General features: G+C 36.4%; 3 protein-coding genes across 4 annotated transcripts; 1 reads left to right on the forward strand and 2 right to left on the reverse strand.

Moving 5' to 3' along the window:
* Positions 1 to 493: 493 nt before the first annotated feature.
* Positions 494 to 3,235, reverse strand: LOC110768090 (Translin family protein). Its single transcript, XM_021971778.2, has 7 exons — positions 2,825 to 3,235; positions 2,618 to 2,714; positions 2,415 to 2,530; positions 1,857 to 1,901; positions 1,473 to 1,498; positions 997 to 1,132; positions 494 to 864 (listed from the first exon to the last, which is right to left on the reverse strand). Exons 1-7 carry the CDS (start codon positions 3,186 to 3,188, stop codon positions 752 to 754), a joined length of 897 nt encoding a protein of 298 aa, XP_021827470.2. The 5' UTR covers positions 3,189 to 3,235; the 3' UTR covers positions 494 to 751.
* Positions 3,236 to 4,104: 869 nt separating this feature from the next.
* Positions 4,105 to 13,005, reverse strand: NAP12 (non-intrinsic ABC protein 12). The gene is made up of 14 exons (XM_021971774.2): positions 12,135 to 13,005; positions 11,972 to 12,048; positions 11,379 to 11,651; positions 10,744 to 10,807; positions 10,491 to 10,637; positions 10,212 to 10,246; positions 9,563 to 9,636; positions 8,117 to 9,042; positions 6,860 to 7,156; positions 5,968 to 6,432; positions 5,408 to 5,556; positions 4,930 to 5,219; positions 4,702 to 4,835; positions 4,105 to 4,564 (listed from the first exon to the last, which is right to left on the reverse strand). The coding sequence occupies exons 1-14, from the start codon at positions 12,365 to 12,367 to the stop codon at positions 4,408 to 4,410; spliced, it is 3,321 nt and encodes a 1,106-aa protein (XP_021827466.1). The 5' UTR covers positions 12,368 to 13,005; the 3' UTR covers positions 4,105 to 4,407.
* A 3,242-nt stretch (positions 13,006 to 16,247) lies between these two features.
* Positions 16,248 to 20,636, forward strand: LOC110768080 (serine/threonine-protein kinase PCRK1). Of its 2 annotated transcripts, none has more exons than XM_021971765.2 (5): positions 16,248 to 16,520; positions 17,184 to 17,600; positions 18,076 to 18,333; positions 18,547 to 18,669; positions 19,499 to 20,636. In XM_021971765.2, exons 2-5 carry the CDS (start codon positions 17,244 to 17,246, stop codon positions 20,105 to 20,107), a joined length of 1,347 nt encoding a protein of 448 aa, XP_021827457.1. In that variant the 5' UTR covers positions 16,248 to 16,520; positions 17,184 to 17,243; the 3' UTR covers positions 20,108 to 20,636. The 2 variants fall into 2 exon arrangements, with proteins under 2 accessions (XP_021827457.1, XP_021827456.1); XM_021971764.2 differs by having other exon boundaries at positions 16,249 to 16,520; positions 17,196 to 17,600.

The raw sequence follows: 20,636 nt of genomic DNA on the forward strand, positions 1-20,636 counted from the left end.
CTTTTACCCATAAAGTATGATAATTGATTCGCAAAAAGGGAAAATGAGGTTCGCTAAATTGGATGGATAGCAATAGTCAAGAACTCCCAGTCACAATACCCCTAACGATAGGCTTTGGAAAATGATTATATAAAAAAAAACTTTAGATGTGACAGGAGAGCAAATTTAGTTATGCCTACCATGTGGTCAAGTTGTAGGCAGGGGCCTTAGTTGATCGATCCTATCCTATTCCTACAAGAGCATATTGCTCTCCGGTTTTAATGCCACTTACCACAACAGTTGAAAATCAAATCTCTGTCCATTTCGGTCCCTAAAGAAGACAATAATATCTAGAAACTGTAAAATAAAATAAAAACTTGAAAGTTATTTGTTATTGGTCACATGATGGTAAGAGCGAGCCCGGAAATGGTATTTCATGAAGTCGATGCAGAGCTGCGGAATCATTTCTGCTTGCATCTATATATCCTTTTTTTTTTCTACAAACAAACTGATGGATTAACAAAACTCTTAACTTTCATTCTTCCTCAACCATGTTTCATTGTTTTTGGATTTACACAGAAGTCGAAAAATGACATCAGAAGCAAGGCATTCGTTACAGTTTTCCTTGCTTCCATTCTCCTGTAACTAGTAGCAGGATTCTAGATTTACCTGATTCGGTTGGAGTTTGTGATACAAAACCCTCTTCGGTCATCTGTCTCTCTGGAATTTCAAGTAATCAAGATGACAAAGAGGAGTTTACAACTTTTGAAATCTATGATTGTGCTGGGGCTCCTTGGTCTACCACAGGATCACCATTGGCTGTCAAGCCTCGGATCTTAACATCGTAGTGAACTTCTTCGACTCTTCTTAGGTCATACTTCATACCTGCCACAGGTGACAAAGTATTTCAAGCAAATGGAATGCAAAAGTAATATAAAAAATTACGAGGCTTGCAAGGATTGAAACTTGAAAGGAAAAGACAAACATTGATAAGTAAAGTCACAATGAGTAGCATACCATCAAATGTCTTCCGCAAAAAGTCATTCCGAAGATTAAGCATGCGGAAGCCTGCATGAAGATCTGTCAAAAATTTCAGCACCTTTCTTGGGCAGTCATAGTCCCCTGCTGTCACTTGGTTAACCACATACCTCGGCTGCAGCAATGTATTGTATAATGAGCCTACTTCAATACAAAGCTATCAATTATTTTCATGACATGCAGAATGGCATGTCAATCAATGTGCTTTCACCTCATGAATTTTCTCAGTTGAAGCACAATGACATCCTTATCCGACCACAAAAAAGACATCCTTCTAGATATACACCCTAGGTCTCTGTATCCAACTATATACCTATTCAAGTATAAACTTTTCATATTTTCTTATCAATTTAAATTTTTGCTGGTATTAAATTCAAGACAACAATCAAAACATTTTGAGGCAGTTTGAACAAGTACAAAAAAGCAAGCTATCACAATTGCAGAATACCACTTACCAATTCCTTGGACATGAAACAAATACCTGCAACAGCAGGGAAAAAAAATTCACATCAGCGTCTAACTTAACCAAGAGAAACCAGCAGCGATAATAATCTATGCAAGTAAGCCTACTGGACTCCTCACAATGGTTTAGATATACACACCCAACAATTGACTCCCACACAATTTGAATGAGGTGCTGTTAAGGAGATTTAAATTTATATTATTTGCACCTTGGATAGAAGGTAATGAAACCATGAAATATATATCTAAGAATCAAAATCTTGTGCCTTTCCAGATTATCACAAAAAAACATTGTATCAACAGATAACTTTTTTGACTTGTTTCACAGCAACATCACTCTTATGCAATCTTGTATAAAGAAATCTTACAACACTCACCAACAAGATAGTCTTCAACATCCAGACGAAACTCTGAATCGTTCACTGCAAAAATGGAAATAACTCATATTAGAAACTAAAGATATTACACTGCAATTAAGACTAAATTATTTAAAGCAAAAACATAACACATTATAAACAGTCACGGATCTCGTGGATTGTAATTGACATCATTACATCACATGACCCTGCCTCAAGGTTTTTCAACTAAAATCAGATCATAGAAGATTTTGGTGTTTTGGTTACCATTGCTATTCGAATCTTTGTTTCTACATTGCATTAGACTCAGGTTAAGATCAATCTGAAGCCTGATTGTTAAATCAATGGTTAAAAAGCATGATCATGGCTGCTCTTCTAATGATGAAAAAGTACCCCGACCCGTTGGTTGAAATCTGATTGTCAATAATATTACGCATTTCATTTCACAAAACTGACACTTATATATACACACCGTCTTGGCAAAATCAAAATTCCAAAAAAAAAAAACACAAAGCTCATATTAGACAAAAATACAAACATTTCACCATAAACAAACAATAACAGAGAGTAGAAACGTACGCCCAAGTTTTTCCTCAGCTTCAGTGTGCAGCAAAAGAGCCCCTGTCTCTAACCAATGCACAAAAGCAAGCAGAGAAACCACAGTCTGTGTCTCCGTCTTCCAATCACCATGATATCTAAACACAAACCACATCAATCAAGCCAGTCCCAAAACCAAACCACAAATTAAAATTCCAACAATGCCCCTGTTTCACTTCACTAACCTATAGTATCGCCCAGGAGACTCGAGCACAATCTCAGCGAGTCGATTGTAGAGCTCCTTCAGCACACCAATCTGAGCCAAGGGCTTCTCCAAAACCTCTGCTTCAAATTAAAACCAGAAAATAAAAAACAAAACAAATGTAATTTATAAATTACATATATTTATTTAAGGAAAATCCTTTTCTACATTTCACATGAAATGAAATTACCTGGAGTTGAACGAGACTGGTGGACTAAGAGAAGGCTCGAGTGAATGAGCCTTGTGGTGGACTCGATCTCCATAACCACAGCTCGAATGCGCTCGCGCAAAGTTCCAGACTCTTCGAGCTGCGCTCGGAAGTCCTCGAACTGCTTCTCCAGCAGGGGAGCCGCGTGTGCTTCACCGCCCGGCATGGATGCAGAGGAGTGAGTGGGGGAGAGCGAGCGAAACGTTTGGGCTCTGATGGACGGCGGTGAGGGAGGGATGAGGAGTGTGAGACGAAGGGGGAGGAAATTGGAGGGAAGGTTAGGGTTAGGGTTTAGGGAGCGGAAGAGCGTACAATAAACGTTTCGAAATGCTAATTTCATATTCATTAGTCCTTTTTCGTTTCGTGGGTTTTTCTGTTCATAGATACGTGTTGCGCGCGTAAAATGCCAGTGTATGTTGCTCAGTTTGGTGGCTGTAATTTTATTTTCTTTCAATTTGGGCACTGTATTTGGTTTTCTAAATAGTTTTTTTTTTTTTTTGGTCGGAATAAGTTTCATTGATAGAAAGGCAATGCCAATTACAAGATAGTGGAACTCATAAAAATGAGTCCAAACAAATGCAACAGTAAAAGCCCACTACAAAAAAACTCAAACATGCATAACTGGCATAAAGCCAGAACCCAAAACTGACATAAAGTCAGGATACAAAATTGGCATAAAGCCAGAGCCAACCGAAGGCAGAACCACCACCAAACGCCTTAGTGAGGTAATTACCTAGATACAATCCAAATTTTCAATTTGGGGAAAGTAATCTGTTTATTTTCGGAAAAAAAATGTTATTTTGAGATTGATTTGAAAAGAGTAAAGCACAGTCACACACATGACATGAGTGAATCCTAGTAATGCTTTGTGAACGCCACATACATTAAGGGCCAAAGATTCGACCTAAATATTGCTCTTAATTGACTTCGCATTTACAATAGTTGATACTTGATTGAAAGATTTCTCTTCAGGCTTTGGAGTTTGTTCACGTAATGAATAAGAGTGGAGTAATGAGTTAGAGTTAGAATACATCCGGATTTTACTTCGCTAGCCTAACAAAGAAAGAAAAAGAAAGAGATCTCTCTTGAATAGGATAGATAAAGTGTTTTTTTCAAACTTTACCTCTGCACAATGACAAGCACAACAAAATATATGTAACCCAAAACTGGTGTCATAAAACTTCAATTGCTGCAATAGCTAGCTCCCTTGAATCAAATAGGTTTAATCTTTAGGAAAATTTGGTAATGACTCATTAATATGATTCAAGCTCAAAATTTGAGAAACTATAAATATATATGTGATGTAAAACTACTGAGCATACATAGAGATCAAAGTAAACTGAACAGTTCCTTTTTTGTACAAGATTAAGTAAATGTGTGGGTCCTCTATACTCATCTAGGTATGAGCATTTCTGCTTACAATGTTAGCCAACAATTTTCTGTTGTTAAAGAATTTTGCTTCACCTTCATCAGTGACTATGATACAAATTACAAGGGTGTTGAAATCTGACTTGTATGATCTATATACAAGAAAATCTGCAGAGAAAGGGGATATCCAGATCAACCTACTTCTTCTGAAAAGTCACCATCAGAAAGAAAGCCAGGACACGACTAAGCACGCCAATGACGATGAGGACGACCAGACAAAGAGTCCAATCATCAAGGTCATAGCTTCTTTTCATTAATTGATTGCAGCGAGTAATCAGCCACACCCCAGAGTACCTGATCAAGAAAGTATGAAATCAGCATCCCGATTCACAACAGAATACAAAAGAAAACTTGGAACACTGGAATTTGTAACAATGTCGATTGTTCCATGGAACAAATTTGCATGCATGTGTGGATTGGTCACAACAAACCTTTCCGCATTTGCAATGAAAAAAGCCTCTAGTGCCCACTTCGTGTAGCAAAAGTTTGCTACACGCTTCGCTACTTCACTGTCTTTCACTTGGTTTGCAATGAGGGTCGAAACAACAGGAAGAAGCACGGACCACTGAAAACAGAAATGATTAGATTTAGAAGAAATATTACTTACATACATTCATAAGCATGTAATTAGTTTATCAGCTTGATATTCCGATATATACCAGTTGGGCAGGGCTAGGTTCAAGGTAGATGGCAATTGCATAAGCTATGCCGGTCACACAGTACACAAGGCAAAGCAAGACAATGTAATTGTCCTGAAAGGATGACCTCGGGTTATTAAAGAAATAGAACATGGATAGATAAACCAATGGTTTGATGATTGTATTGAAATGGTCCAGCGTATCTTTGGACAGAAAATGAGCCAGACTGCTGATCCCAGACGCACTCTCTCTCCAGTACTGTAATTTGTCCAGAGAAAAGGTTCTCAATGCTGCAATTTTGCATAGCAGTGCTGCAATAAGCAAAATTAAGATTATATCAAATGAGCGAAGACATGGTGAGAAAATTGTCTAGTCTAAAATACTTTATAACTTTGGCAAGGAAAACTGAGAGAAATAACACTTTCCAATCTCATCAGTTAAGGCTAAAGAAACCATGCTAGACTCAATATTAACCTAGAAAGTTTGTTTCTAAACTTACAAACAGCAATGACAGTATAAGTATAGCCGTGGGCACCAAATGTTTCATCCTTCACTTTACCAAGAGTCCCTAAGATGGCTCCAGCCAGTAATAGAATCAGATAATCAGCTGCCAGCATTTGAGCATCTCGTAGTCGCTGCTTACCAACCCTGAGAGAAATTACCTATAAGAATTTCAGGTTAAAAACTAAAACGTCCTTGGCCTTCAACAGCCAAAGAAGGACTATCAATTACACTTCTTCCAAATAAATTGTAGTTTCAATCTTCAATAGGGGCCATCTTCACAGATATTTAGGCAATGCTCAAATGAGTACTAATATTAAGCTGAAAATTGATCAAAGAATGCCCTTTTTGACTCGAGAGTTTACAAAATTACCAGAAAAACTGACAAACAAAAACAAGCCACCCAAAAGCAAGTTGCATATAAACAGATATGTAACCCTAGCAAACTTGGACAGGCTTCTGGGGATAGTACTGTACCTCCAATAATGTATCAACAACCAGTAGAGAGAATTTGGATTCTTATGCATGTTAAATAAAATTGAATAATGGATGCTATACCTCCCTAGGAAATATCTGTACTGCCGAACTACACCAGGAGTAATTCGGTCGGATAAATCGTTAGACGTGAAGAAGTTATGTTGTAGGTGATCTTTTTTCACCACAACATTAGACTTTACATCCTGCCACATATCTGCAGCAAAAGATTGATCTCGTTTCATTACAGGTTTTGGGCCAGCTGAGCTTGCAGCAATACCATCAAGATGATGCAGCATATCTGGAGGTACTGGGTACCCATTATGAAGCATCCACCTAACGGGAAGTTCTTCATGAGTCACACCTGAGCTTGGTTTTACTATACCCTCCAAAATGTCAATGAAGTGGTCCGGAGGATTAACACGGTCTGGTACAACAATCCCGATGCCAGCAAAGTATTCTTCAACCTTCTTTACGGATCCATGATATACAGTAAGACCTCCTTTGGCTAGAAGAATGAAATCATCAAACATCCTGAATAAGGCATAGCTGTACAAACCCACCCCCCCCCCCCAAAGAAAAAAGGATCAAAACACTAACTCTAAGTCAATAAGATACAAAGATAACAGAAGAAAAAGCAACCAATAACAGCTTCTTATTCTTTAACCTGACAATTGATAATTAAATACTTTTCATCATGAACTTTCCAGAAAAGAAATAGCAGTACTCAAGTTCAATGTTTTCTTGGGAAAATGCTAAAACAACTATATATTTTCTGACCACATGATGTGGCAGTTGATTGTTCTTGGGAACATGCTTAAGGTACTACATGATGTGGCAGTTAATGCATACTTATTACGTCAATTATTACGACCAGTTATTATTAACACATCAACTACCACACCACATGTTCAGAAATTCTGGTCGCTATATCTCATGCTTTTTGTCGTTTCCTGAAATTTTAGAGAGAGCATACCTTGGTTGGTGAACTACCATGGAGATGTTTACCCCTTCACGAGCTTCACGTCGAAGCGCTTTAAGAAGTAACTGGGAAGAAGCACTGTCCAAACCAGTTGTAGGCTCATCCAAGATCAATAATGAAGGTTCCATGACCATCTCTAAGCCGACATTTACACGTTTCCTTTGACCTCCAGAGATTCCTCGCTTCTCCACAGTACCAACCAGGGAGTCTCTAATAGACTGTAGTCCCAATGACTCAATAACTCTTTCAACAACCAGGACTTTATCAGGTTTTGGCATGTTTGCAGATAGCCTGCAGTATGAAGGGGCCCAGAAACAAAGACGTAATATAATCAAAATGAAGCCAACAAAAATTGCTGACCTCAATCAAATCGACACAAAACTTACATAGTAGAGTTAAGAATTAATGGCGAAACATAATTTATAACAATAAATTTTTAGCTAGTATGGGATAGAAAGTTCTCATATGAGTAAATGGTTAATCAGAAATGGTAGCCTCTTGACACACGTTCCGTACATGCCTGAGGCTTTTTATGTCCCGAGTGCATTGATTACCTTTTAACGGTAGCCTCATCGTTTAGTGTTTTTGTAAAATGAGAAAAATTGTATGTGAAATAAGAACATAACATAGAGTATCAAGAGTCAGCCTCAGCCAGCATTTAGAAGTCTGATAAAGGATAAAACGAGAAACAACCAGGAAATATATCCCTTTTTGTGATGAATCTTGGCTGGTCAGAATTCGTCAATAAAACAAATTCATAGATATGCTATGATGTAAATATGAGAAAATATGTGTTCTTCAAGGATGATGGAAGAAATAACCGACGAAGTGAACAAATAAAAATGGGTCATACGGAAATCAGAATCTCATCTGTCATAAGACTACACTGGTACCTAAGAATACTAAAAACATCTAGATATAAAAACACCATGTTTAAAATAGGTATCCTGTAACAGATTTTAATTAGTAAAAGAAATTAGTATTCTCAATATTGGGTTAGTAGGTTTTGACTATGGTATATGCTTAATTTGCTTCATATATCTGCCATGAAAAAGAAATGAAGGTATACGACAGAATAAATCGCAAATGAAATTACAGACATGTATTAAAATGTGAGGATGTGTAATCATCTACGACAATAATGATACTTATTCACTAGCAATAATAAAACTCCACATATGTATAACTCTGAAGAAGGGAAATAATTCGAAAATGCAGTTAAACTGCTGCATGAAGTTGTAACTTACATACCTGCACCTTGCACTAAATCGGAGATTCTCCTCCACGGTCAAGTTTCCATGCACAATATCATCTTGAGGCACAAAACCTATTATTTTCTTATATGAATGCATTGGTTCAGCTTTTCCATTTATAAGAATTGAGCCCGTAACAGTGCATCCAGTTACTTTTCCTGCCAATGCAGAAAGAAAAGTTGTTTTCCCAGCTCCCGAAGGACCCATCACTGCTGAAACTCGACCAGGTAAAAGTTTCCCAGTGACACACCTCAGAAGAGTCTTTTCTTTTCCTTTCAGAGTGAGAGTTAAATCTTTGAAATCTACTTCAATCGTAGGACGGGTCTTCACATCAGTATCGGTAGCCATTTGGATTAGTCCTGTGAAGGTCAAGTTCTTGCTTTGTTGTTGCATAGCTTTCTCCTTCTCAAGTTGACCATATGCATACTTGAAAATTTGACTGTGAGTATGCAGGTTTTTAACTTTTGGTGCTGACTTTTTAATATTTTTATCCCCGATCTGTAGATCAAAACCTTCATTGCTATTTGGATCATCCTCAAGGGATTGCATCATTTTCGTAAGGTCGCTTGGTTCCTTTTTCTTTCCTTTTGAAGCAGCTGCTGATGACTGCTCCCCGCTTAATGTACCTGGTATCTTAGGTGGTAACAAAGAGTCATCTGTACCAGGTTTAGCTTGGCCTAAAACCTTCAGTGGCTCTGATTTTACAGATTTTTTGCGAGAAAATGTTCGGGACATCTGCTCATGCAACCCCGTTTTGCGCTTCTTGACGATATCTCTTGCAGACTTCCATCTTTCGCGTGCTTGTGCAGTTTCTCGTGCATGTCTTGCTGCAGCTTCCCTGGACTTAGCTGCTCTTTTTTCCCGAATGGCAAGAACGTGATCAGAACAGTTATAAATTACGAGCAGAACAAGACTCAGTAAAACCTACAGAGGCAAGTGAACAGTATCTGATTGATCAATTAGCCCTACATATATATATAGATACATAAATATTTAGAGAGAGAGAGAACAAGAGCATCCAACATCAAATACATCTATAAATTGTCTTGCACATGCAGAAGCATGTTCTGAAGAATCTGAACCTAAACTAGGGAGATTGCTTTACTGATGTCATGCAGTATGTCATTCCATTTTTTGGCTTTATTTTTTATTTTTTTGTTGTCAAAAGGAAAATTACCGAATTTGTGAATGAATACAAGAAAATGTATTTAGAGAGTTTATTATTCAGACAAAACACACAGAGGTTTCAAAATTAAACAAATCTTAAGAGAGTGAGATAGCAAGTATTAATTTTATATTCGGCAATAAGGACTAAATCCAAATTGAAAGCCACAAGGTTCACAACTAAAATTGATCCTCACCTGCTTAAACAATGAACTGCCCAAAACTAGCTTATGATTTTATTTTACAAAACTTGATCCAAGAATATGTAGGAAACACTTACAATAAGGATGATCCCATAAGCATGAATCTTCTGGTTTGCAGTACCACGACCACATGCAGTCAACTTCAAGCACACTGCAAATGGTCAATTGAGATCAATAAAATATATCAAACCACAAACCTTCTCAGTCAAATGTAGAGTATGCGGCAGAAATCTTAGAGGAGCGCAGATTTGTGAAAATGAAATGGTACAGGGCTAAGAGATATGGTCAACAGAAATATCATATGCTGTTACTGAGAGAATAAGGTGCTAGTAACCTATTTTATTACATTCATCAGAAAATGGTACGCAACTCTTCCTGTATTTTGGTCAAGCACCTAATAGTGCAAAACTAAATATCATTAAACATATAATGACTTTGTGAGTAAAGAAACAGATTCATAACTTATATAAAAGTACAACTCCATATGCGAGCCCCTTTCCTCTTTATAATATTTGAGACTCTGAAACCTCAGTAGCAGAGAAAGGGAGCAAAGTTTGCTAATTCAAGGACACATCTTTAACCAACCAAACCAAGCTATATTCAAGCAAGTAAAAACTCCAATCTAACACTGAATGTCACGAATGGAGCAGGAACATAAGGAAAAAGGTAATGTCTACATTATTAAAAGGCTATACGTGGAAGGACTAAACATATAACAAAACTTACAGTTTTCAGCAATTGAACCCATCCTGCAGTAATGCCTGAAATTGCATGAGAACAGAATCTTAGTGAATACAGATGCTGAGCACAACTAGTTGCCTAATTCTTAGATCATGCAGCAACACCAAGATGGATTAGGTTTATTTCCGAACGACTTTACCCTCAGGGTTTTTTTATCTTGCAGTAAGTAGCAATAAGTAGCAAGCCGCAATGGCCAAAATGGAAAAGTAGTAAGATGCAAGCAAGTAAGAAAGTTATTTGAGTTCCGGGGATGAGAATCAATACCCACTACTGCAAGTATATTTACGTATAGGAGACGGACAGTGTGATCCAGCTGAACAGAAAATATCAGTTTTACTGTCAACATCAGCCCAAATATCTGCGCCACCACAAGTATGATTTGGTTCTCCAGCGGGTACTTGGTAACTATATCTGCAAAATTGTATCCACCAATGAATACTAATGCATACTATAAACCCATAGGAAACCCGAGATAGGAGAGGACAAAAAGGTTGTCAAGACTAGGATATCAACTCACGGGTCACATAATCCAGTCGTTTTGTTCAGTGCTGCTCTGGGACAGAAAGAACCTAAAGGACAAGCTTCATTTACAACAAAATTAAAACAAAACAAAAAGGTGTTAGATCATAGATCAATAAGTTGCCTACTTTCAAATCAGCCCAGGAGACTGAAATTATGTGGACTGAGAAAATTTGGCATACAGTCCCGAATTTCTTTATATGTATACTTCTGATTGTGTATCAATAAAATCTTTTTCTGAACAAAAAGAATCATAAACTGCAATGTTCATGAATTTTATTTCACTTTGCTCAATAAACAGACAGACACATTAGCATTAAATGTTATAGACACAATATAATTTTGAACTCAAACAAAGATCACAGGAATGTGGCAAGATAACTATGTATGAACACTTCCAGCCCCCTCAAACAAGAAGCAAGAATTACTGACAATCCTATCCTAGATCCAAATAAGCACAGAGCTTAAGAAAATAAAAAAGCAGCAGGAAAAAGTGAAGCATCAGCCGAAAAGAATTAATGATATGTTAAATAAATATATTCACGAACATAAATTAATAACAATAAAACTATTTGGACCACATTATAGACCACATCTCTACTAATGATAATGAGGGTGTCATCACATACTTACGTATCATGCACGTAATGCCCTCAGGGCAGAAGAACCCTGCACAACAAGGCTGACAATCCCGAGTTCTAGATGGTATGCTTGAAGCTTTGAGGTCAACCTTCTGGTTTTGGCCGAGACTACAGCCCCAACCAGGCTCACATCCGGAAACCCATGAGGTCAAATTGCAATTCTTGTTTAGTTTTAAGTAGTTTGAACGTTTTATCCCACCTGCGGTGAAACTCTTGAAATAGGACCTTATTTCTGCTGCTGTACATAGTCTATTAGTGACATCTCCTGGTGATTGAATTACATCTTTCGTTAGGAACTTTACAGATGCATAAGCTATATGAATACATTTAAAGACAAGTTCTCCAGGAGAAAAGATAACAAGAATGTAGCATGCCATCACATCATTAGAACGAATCAGGGTAGTACAAAACAAAGCATGGACATCACACCAACAGAACTAAGAGCCCCTTTCTCTATTATGGCATTGGCTTTATGTTACCAGCCTAGAACACACATGCACTTACAATTAAGGGGGGAAAGCCTAGCAATGAAAACACACCAAAACAAATAAATAAATAAAATAGGGAATTGACTAAAGCTTGTACCACTTGTCTGCTTTATACAATCAGTCAAGAATCCCAGCTTTCCCGTAAAATTGAATGCTCCATTCCAATCATCATGTCTGAAAAGCCAAGAAAAAGAACATCTTAGGTTGAAAACAGGAATTGTAGCAAAGAAACAAACTAAGGGCAATTGGGTTTTACTCACACATTCTTTATGCAGAAACCCATATCAGCTTTAAGGTCAGTGCTTAAAGTTTTAGTGATATTTGTAAGCCGGCTATAGATTAGCTGTGTAACCATAGGAAGCACAGCTGGGTTTTTGGTCCTACTGTAATCATCTCCATTCACACACCGAGTGCGAGGCAATAAGCTTAAAAAAATTATAAGAAACAGAAAAGCATGGGGAACCCAACAGGCATTAATCCTCAATCCTCTCATTTCTAGCAGTTGGAGCTCCCCACATCACACATTGTAGCAAAACCATCCAAGAATCCAACTTTCTAATAACACACTCAATGAATATTCTTTTTAATCGCATTCAAATTTGCAGGTGGTCCATGGAAAATTGACCATGGAGGCATTGATCATAATTGCCTGCAACACTCTCTAATGCTTCATTTATATCAACCATATCATGCAATGTTGTGACAAATTGTGAACCCACATGGACCAGGAACACAAAATTGAGTAATGGGTTATCGAAAATGCCAATGGTATTGTGCAGTATACTAAAAGTTCTGGGTTTTTATGGACCAAGAAGAAAGAATGAAGCAAATGGGTATGCTGGAAAGAAAAAATTGAATCTTTTTTTTTTTTGGCCGAAAGGAAAAAATTGAATCTTGAGAAGTGAAAGAAGGAAAAAACTATTGCAAGTTAGCGTGGGTGCGATGGAGGTTGAAGATGAACGTGGCAGAGGGCTCGAAAGCAACCAGAGCTGAGAAACGGAAAAGATTTTTCTGAAGGAGGCCCGGAATTTTGGCTGAGGAAATGGCGGGGAGAATTGTGTGGCCAGCAGCCACATTGAATGTAGTCAAAACCACATGACTGTTTGTGCGTGAAATTTGTTCCGAGTCTTTCTGTTTCTGTCTATGCTCTTTAAACGCTTGCATAATAGCTGCTTATTCATTGACAACATTCATTTGTTACGTACATTAAAAAAAATGTAATTAAAAAAAGTGTTATTAAATGAATCCTAAAATTAACTGATAATACCTTATGATCTAAGTACACCCTAATATTTTAATTAAAATATAAAATTAACTAAGTACACCCTATTTAACTACCAAAAATACCCATGATACACCATAATACATTCTATCACACACCACCTTAATACCAATCCTAAATCAGGTTACTATTACTTTACGATCATTGGTTGCATCTAGAATTTCAGCCATGCCATTATTCACATTACCATTTATATTTGTTGTCATTTTACTTTTATTTATTTTTATATTACTCCATTTACTTAAGTTTACAATGTAAATAAGAAAGTACCCCTCATTTGGATTCAAATAAAAATACTAGAAAATCAAAATATGAAAAATTGGTTTTAGTGCAAAATACGATTTAGGCTAAAAATGATGGCTCATTAAGTCAATATATACTTTATACTAAAATCCCATAAAATCAAGTTTTCTTATTTGATGTGTGAGGAATAAAAGCCGCCAAAAATTATCTTGAGAAAATGATTATTCCGAAAACCCATTTTTCATACTTAGTCAATATTTTTACATAAAACAATTTTTCATGTATGATATGAATGCATGAAGGAACTAAGGTCAATCTAGGTAAAAAGCCTTAGATGTTCAATCCACCATGGTGTTAAACCCTATTTGGTTTATGTTAAAACTTATTGAAAATTAGTTTATGGAGCTATGAACTAGCGTGGTTTATATGATTTAATGTTTACTTTTATTTCTAGAAAGATTATAGAAATTGTAAGTACCAAAAAAAAAAAATCATTAAATTTTAAGCTAATAACTTTAGCTAGCCCACTAATTGAAAAATTCCTAGTTCCGCCCTTGTATGTGTGTGTGTATATATATATATATATATATATATATATATATATATATATATATATATACAGAAATTCTCTTATGCGGACATCCGGACATTATTATCGTGCGGACGCAGTGTATTTTGTACTACCCCTCTTTGTTTTCTTGCATGTTTACAATAGGATCCGCACGATAATAACGTGCGGACATCCGGATAAGAGAATAACTGTATATATATATATATATATATACAGAAATTCTCTTATGCGGACATCCGGACGTTATTATCGTGCGGACGCAGTGTATTTTGTACTACCCCTTTTTGTTTTCCTGCCTGTTTACAATAGGATCCGCACGATAATAACGTGCGGACATCCGGATAAGAGAATAACTATATATATATATATATATATATATATATTTATGTGAAATATAGATAATATTAAAGTTAAACTTCCCATTGCTGCTAAGGCCAAAATTTATTGAAGAAAAAAAAAATATGGCAACAAGCAATCATCAATTGATAAGTGAAACTTTGTAAAAAGTTATCGGAAAAGTAACTGTCGAATTTTACAAATAAACACTAATCAAGAAAATTGAATAAAATTCTAGTAAAAATACAACAACAAAAATAAAAAATTATCAGAAAAAGTAATGGATTATGGAAGAACCTTTCGTCCTGCAATTGAGCCTTTGTCAGTGCTCGTTGCATTGTTCGCTGTGGGCACCAAGCAATACGAAAACTTTTCTACATTTAATTAGGGTTGAATATGGTGTACTTATTAAAATTATATTTCAATAATCCATTTTATATTATGATAAATTAGTAATTCAATAAATAGTTTAGTAGTAAGGTGTACTTAGTTAATTTTACGGTTTGTTTAACAACACTCTTGAAAAATCATCTATGTTTTTTTTTATTAGTTGATTTTAAGTTTTAAATAAATTTAATAAGTCAGCCTCTATTTGTTTATATGTTGACGCGGTTTATTAATTTGAAACATAGTCAATTTTTGTAATGACCAAAAATTTGGTGAAAACAAAAGTTTCTAATTTTGCAAAAAGTTTTGAAGGTCAGGAAACAAGATGTAAATCACAAACATGCAAACTAAAAGGGACCCTGTTCTTTGTTGATGGAATTAATAGAAATAATAACACCGAAGAACACAAATGAAATTATAAACCAACGTCATTATAGATGATCAAAAGTCACAAGTTTGGTAGCTCCCACGTCACTTAATTAAAAATAATAATTTAAAGATCTTGGACTTTTAACTCTTGACCAAATTGATTTTGAATAAAATATTCACATTCTAACATGTAATGATTACGAAAACCATATAAGATGCTATGCAGAAGAGAGAAATGGTTTGTGAGAATGGGAGCTTAGTAAAGATTACGAGATGCCATTCCCATATTGAGTATGAACACTAGAGAAGATGAGAGACTTTTTACACCATATAGGATGTTCATGAAGAGGAGAGAAATTTGAAACCCGTGCCATGAGCCCCTTGACTTTGTCATTCTCGTTATTGGGAATACATTTCTTACAATTATTTATGACCAAAATTGCTTTCTTTATAAATTATTTATGACCAAAACTGTTCAAAGTATCGATTAGGAAAATGCTAGGGAGATCAACTTATGTACTAACTCTCTAATAGAGCGTGAGACCCATTATATTGGTGGATTCCACCTCTATAAGAGAGTTGATACACAAGTAGGTATCCCAAATTGATTTCCCTAACATGACCCTAATTTTTAACGTCTAAAATTCATCTTGAGATGCTCAGCGTGTGCATCGCCCTTGTCTTTCTAACATTCCTATTCACATTATTGGATATTTTTTTTCTTTTTTCAACGTCTTGAAAAACTATCCAGCACAGTCCCTATCCTCAAGTCAAGATGAAGAATGACCTTTTCTTTGTCTTGTTTCGTGTTTTGTCGAGAACATGAGACGCTACAACTTGCAAGTTGCAAGAGCATGAGACGTTTGATTTGTTCATGGTTGCAGTTAAACGCAAAGACAGCACCATCAAAAAACCCATTAACCATAATCAAATCAAATGTTATGTAAGGGACTTGTTGACCAATGACTAGGATAACCTTGTTTAAAGGTTTCATGTGAAGGGACTTGTTGACCAATGACCAGTACTCATTCTTGCACACAAGGACACTCTTTCTCTCTCTCTCTCTCTCTCTTCCCATCTTGTGCTTTTGGTCTAATTTTCAAAGCCTCCATTCACACTTAACATGCGGTTGGGGGTTACATTTACTAGCTGTGAAACTAATAAAAAAAGATTGATGATTTGCCCATGTTGGTAGATTTATATGTATTTAAAGTGGGTTTTGATTTTGGCATTTTGGTTGGTAAGCTTTTGCTGAACGCTAGACTTTAGATGCCGTGTTGAAGCTTCTCTTAAAACTTTAAACCAGGGGCTGCGCGTTCTTTCTGTAGCTTCAGAGGTCATTTTGGGTGTCAATGAAATAAATGGGCTGCTCGCATACTTCCTCGTACGTGGGAATTGGTGAACTCTAGGAGTCAAGGACAGAGTTTTGTGCAATCAGACTAAGATCAGTAAAGCAAGGTGCTTTTTTTCTTTTCTTTCCCAGAATTTCAATTATCATCTTTTATCATTGCCTTTTTTTTTTCTTCTGTTTGAGCTTGGTTTGTTGGATTTGCAATATATCATTTTGAAACTTTTTGTCTGGGGTCTTGTGAATGAAATGAGAATATCTCTGATTTTGATTTTTCTTGGGTTCTAATGAAGAATGATAAATGGGGATGGTTTAACATATTTAGTTTCCTTATCTGAAATCTAGGTTGTTAGAAGTAGTTTGATTTATGCAAAAAATGAAAAACACAGTTGATTTTTCATTGATGCTGGTTATTTTTGGGAGAAAAACAGAAAATAAAGGGAAGGCATGAGTTACTTTCTGAGTTAAGGTATTTGGGCTTTCCTTAACTTTTGATTAAGTTACCGAGTAGAGTAGGGAAAAACTTGGTCACTTGTTACATATCTAATCTTCTTGGGCACTTGCAAAAAACCTGTATTAGGAAGGAAAACTGGCAGTTGTAAAAAGTTTTAATTTTTAATTTGAGCTTTGTGTGATATCTGTTGATCATAAAAGTGGTCACATTCGCAGAATTGGAGAGGGACATTTTGAGTGTTTGCTACATTATGAAGTGTTTTCTTATCTTGACTTTTGATGGTTTTGAATTGTTGCTTATTATGGCTCCCTAATTCTAGGGCTCTCTTCAGCTTCTGAATCTTAGGTGAGGATCATAACACTTAACAACGTTGGGAGCTATGAAGTGCTTCTCATTCTACATTGGAGAAAAAAAGGATGAACCGAAGAGCACAAATACAACATTTACTGATGGTGAAATGAAGAGATCTGGATCTGAGTTAGATTCCCAGAATATCTCTGATGCGAGCACAGAGTCCATGAGGAGGAACCAATATCCTAGTTTCTCTCAGAGACCCAGCAACCTCAGAATATTCACAGTTTCTGAGCTGAAATCTGCCACAAAGAACTTCAGCCGCTCTGTCATGGTTGGAGAAGGTGGGTTTGGGTGTGTCTATAAAGGGGTGATTAAGAGTGCAGAAGATCCATCTCAAAAACTTGAAGTTGCAGTGAAACAGCTCAGTAAAAGAGGCTTGCAGGCAAGTTTCTATTGGCAAAACATTAGACAGATTCTTTTTCATTGCCCATGTTAAACTGTTTTGTGATTTATTTGTTGTCTTCAAATGAATTAAGATTAGTGGATGATAATTATGAGATTTATACTAAAGGAAGTACAGTGTTCCTCATTAAGTTTGATAAAGAAATAAAAAATCCTAATGGCTCACAATGATATACACATGATAATGATGCATTCACACAAGGAATTTGCTTTTTTATTTGTTCTGATGATTATTAGCACACAGGGTCTTTCGTTTGACCGTTTACAAATACTTGCTTCTTTCTAACAACATATTTATGTACTTAATGGTAATAGACTTTGTTTTATGCTTGTCACGAAGAGTATTGATCTAACAGATATTTAGTCTAATAAGATGCATTTTCCATTTATGTCAAAAAAATGAAATCCATCTACTGTATGCTTGTAAACTTACAATCCCACCTTTTTGGTACCAGGGGCATAAGGAATGGGTGACAGAAGTTAATGTTCTTGGGGTGGTTGAGCATCCAAACCTTGTCAAACTAGTGGGCTACTGTGCTGAGGATGATGAACGAGGAATCCAGAGACTTCTAATTTATGAATACATGCCTAATGGAAGTGTAGAGAACCATTTATCCAGTCGTTCAGATCCTCTTCCATGGCCCATGAGATTGAAAATAGCTCAGGATGCTGCTCGTGGCCTGGCATATTTACATGAAGAAATGGATTTTCAGGTACTTTAATATTTGTTTTCCTTTTCAATATGTGTAAGTCCCTTTTGATGCATTTGATATTCTCATGTGTTTGAGGCTGCCCTGAAGTGTTAGAACCCCAACCAAAAAGCAAAAACCTTAAAAAGAAAAGGAGAGTAGGAGGGAGGGGAGAGGGGCTAAGTTTTGTGAGTAATACAACTTATCAAACTGACATTTTTCTTTATTTTTGTCTAGATCATTTTCAGGGATTTTAAATCTTCAAATATCCTTCTGGATGAGCAGTGGAATGCAAAGCTATCAGACTTTGGAATGGCTAGGTTGGGCCCATCGGAAGGATTAACCCACGTCTCAACAGCGGTATGATCATCATACAAAATTATCTAATTATTTATACTTACATCTATTGCATGAACCAGTATCAACTTTTAGTCTTGAAGCTTGTTTTGTGACTTAGTTTTTGGTTCATTGTTTATGATCTTATTAAAGCAAGATAACTACATCTGAAACAAGTTGCTTAGTATAATCAAGAGTATCCACATTGAGAAAGTGTCGGTAAAGTTAATAGATGTGTGGAGTTTAGTATTGAGAACTTGAACCTAGATTTCTTCTGCTACTTCCCTAGATTTGCAATGGCTGAGCTATCAGTGAAAGTTTTTAATGTGAAATTTAGTCACCATGGATCTGATGAACGGAAATTATTACTTTGTTAGACATTTGGATGCTCTATGGATATTGAATTAGCCTATTGTGTTTACTTTAGATCCAAGATGAATTTATTGTGCTTTTGCTAGTATTAAAGATGAGTGGAGTTGTCTCTAATAGTAATTGTAATATGAGCACATTGAATTTCTTTAATAATTTTATTATTGCTTGTGCTTAGGCCTGCATCTGATTAGTTTTCCCTTTAAGTGGATAGGTCTTGCATTTATTGGCCACTTCTACTTAAATTTTAGGATGTCTTGATTCATCCTTGGAGTTTTGGTGGGAAGAAAACAAGCTCATTTCAAGTAAAATGGACAGCTTAGCAGAGCCTAGGCCCTATAGTTATGACTGCTTTTATCTTGTTTGGATACCCAATTCTTTAGGCTTTTTTCACCATTGATGAAAGAGTAATGCAGTAACGGTTTATAATGGTCCAGCTATGTACTACACTCTTGCACTTACATGACTAGTGATTTTTCATCAGGTTGTTGGAACCATGGGATATGCAGCACCAGAGTATATCCAGACCGGACGTCTAACAGCTAAGAATGACGTGTGGAGCTATGGGGTCTTCCTTTATGAACTCATCACAGGTAGGCGTCCTCTAGATCGAAACCGCCCTAAGAGTGAGCAGAAGCTCTTAGAATGGGTGAAGCCATACCTGTCCGACTTGAAGAAGTTCCGCCTAATAATAGACCCTAGGCTTGAAGCTAAATACCCCCTCAAGTCAGTTCAAAAGCTTGCAATTGTAGCCAACAGATGCTTGGTCAGGCTCCCCAAGAATCGTCCAAAGATGAGTGAGGTATTGGAAATGGTAAATCAAATTATAGAGGCACCACCATCAGGCCTAAAGAAAATTAGGGACGTATCGTCAGGCCAAAAGAAAATTAGGGAGGTATCATCAAACCAAAAGAAAAATATGGAGGCACCAACAGGAACAGCAAGTCCGCAACTGCCCCTGAAGAATTTGGCACCGATACAAACTTCCCGGGATGTGGAAACAGTGAACAAGAGAAGAAATGCGGATTTAAGGAGAGGAGAAACTGGCTGGTTGTCTCGCGTGTGGACACCGAAACTTTTAAGGACATGCTGATTGTAAGTACATTTTAGCAAACTGGTCATAGAAGTTGTTGGGTTTATCTGAAGCATAAATTATGGTTTGACATGGAAAACACAGAAAAACTTCTGCATAAATAACTTAATTTGTAAATACCACCCCCCTCACTTTCCAATTCTTCTATGCAATATGTATAAATCTGCTCAAATTTTCAGTCTTCTGTGGAAAGTTTTAGAGACATTAAACAAGAATGTAACAGATAAAGGACGGATTTCTCTCCACTTCAAAGTTGTGAGTCCTGTTTACAAGAAGCTTCAGAGCAGATTCTAATTGTAGTGGCCTCAGGCATGGAGGGACAACTTAGTTTTTTTGGTACCTGGAGAAGCCTATATATGAGATATTGAGTTTTATTAGTAAATCGTTGTAATCAGTACTGTCAACTGTGTTGTTAAACCTCTTTTCTCAAACTTTGCATTCTTTAATTTTTAGAGTGCGCTTAAGCTGTGGAAGCTTTTACACATTTGAGTATTTATTTATGAAAATCATTGGATGATATTTTTGCTTG

The sequence above is a fragment of the Prunus avium genome, chromosome 6, assembly GCF_965620075.1.
Source record: "Prunus avium chromosome 6, drPruAviu1.hap1.1, whole genome shotgun sequence".
In the NCBI taxonomy this organism is placed as follows: Eukaryota; Viridiplantae; Streptophyta; class Magnoliopsida; order Rosales; family Rosaceae; genus Prunus; species Prunus avium.

What these genes read in the sequence shown, in the direction of transcription:
- LOC110768090 (XM_021971778.2), bottom strand. Translation starts at nt 3,188, where the DNA reads ATGAATATGAAATTAGCATTTCGAAACGTTTATTGTACGCTCTTCCGC. An exon ending in TCTCCTGGGCGATACTATAG is followed by an intron (nt 2,531 to 2,617) that starts GTTAGTGAAGTG and finishes GTTTGTGTTTAG; the next exon opens with ATATCATGGTGATTGGAAGA. An exon ending in AGCTGAGGAAAAACTTGGGC is followed by an intron (nt 1,902 to 2,414) that starts GTACGTTTCTAC and finishes CCATTTTTGCAG; the next exon opens with TGAACGATTCAGAGTTTCGT.
- NAP12 (XM_021971774.2), bottom strand. Translation starts at nt 12,367, where the DNA reads ATGAGAGGATTGAGGATTAATGCCTGTTGGGTTCCCCATGCTTTTCTG. An exon ending in TTGTATAAAGCAGACAAGTG is followed by an intron (nt 11,652 to 11,971) that starts GTACAAGCTTTA and finishes TTCAATCACCAG; the next exon opens with GAGATGTCACTAATAGACTA. An exon ending in TACAGATATTTCCTAGGGAG is followed by an intron (nt 5,557 to 5,967) that starts GTATAGCATCCA and finishes AATTTCTCTCAG; the next exon opens with GGTTGGTAAGCAGCGACTAC.
- LOC110768080 (XM_021971765.2), top strand. Translation starts at nt 17,244, where the DNA reads ATGAAGTGCTTCTCATTCTACATTGGAGAAAAAAAGGATGAACCGAAG. An exon ending in TCAGTAAAAGAGGCTTGCAG is followed by an intron (nt 17,601 to 18,075) that starts GCAAGTTTCTAT and finishes TTTTGGTACCAG; the next exon opens with GGGCATAAGGAATGGGTGAC. An exon ending in ATGAAGAAATGGATTTTCAG is followed by an intron (nt 18,334 to 18,546) that starts GTACTTTAATAT and finishes ATTTTTGTCTAG; the next exon opens with ATCATTTTCAGGGATTTTAA.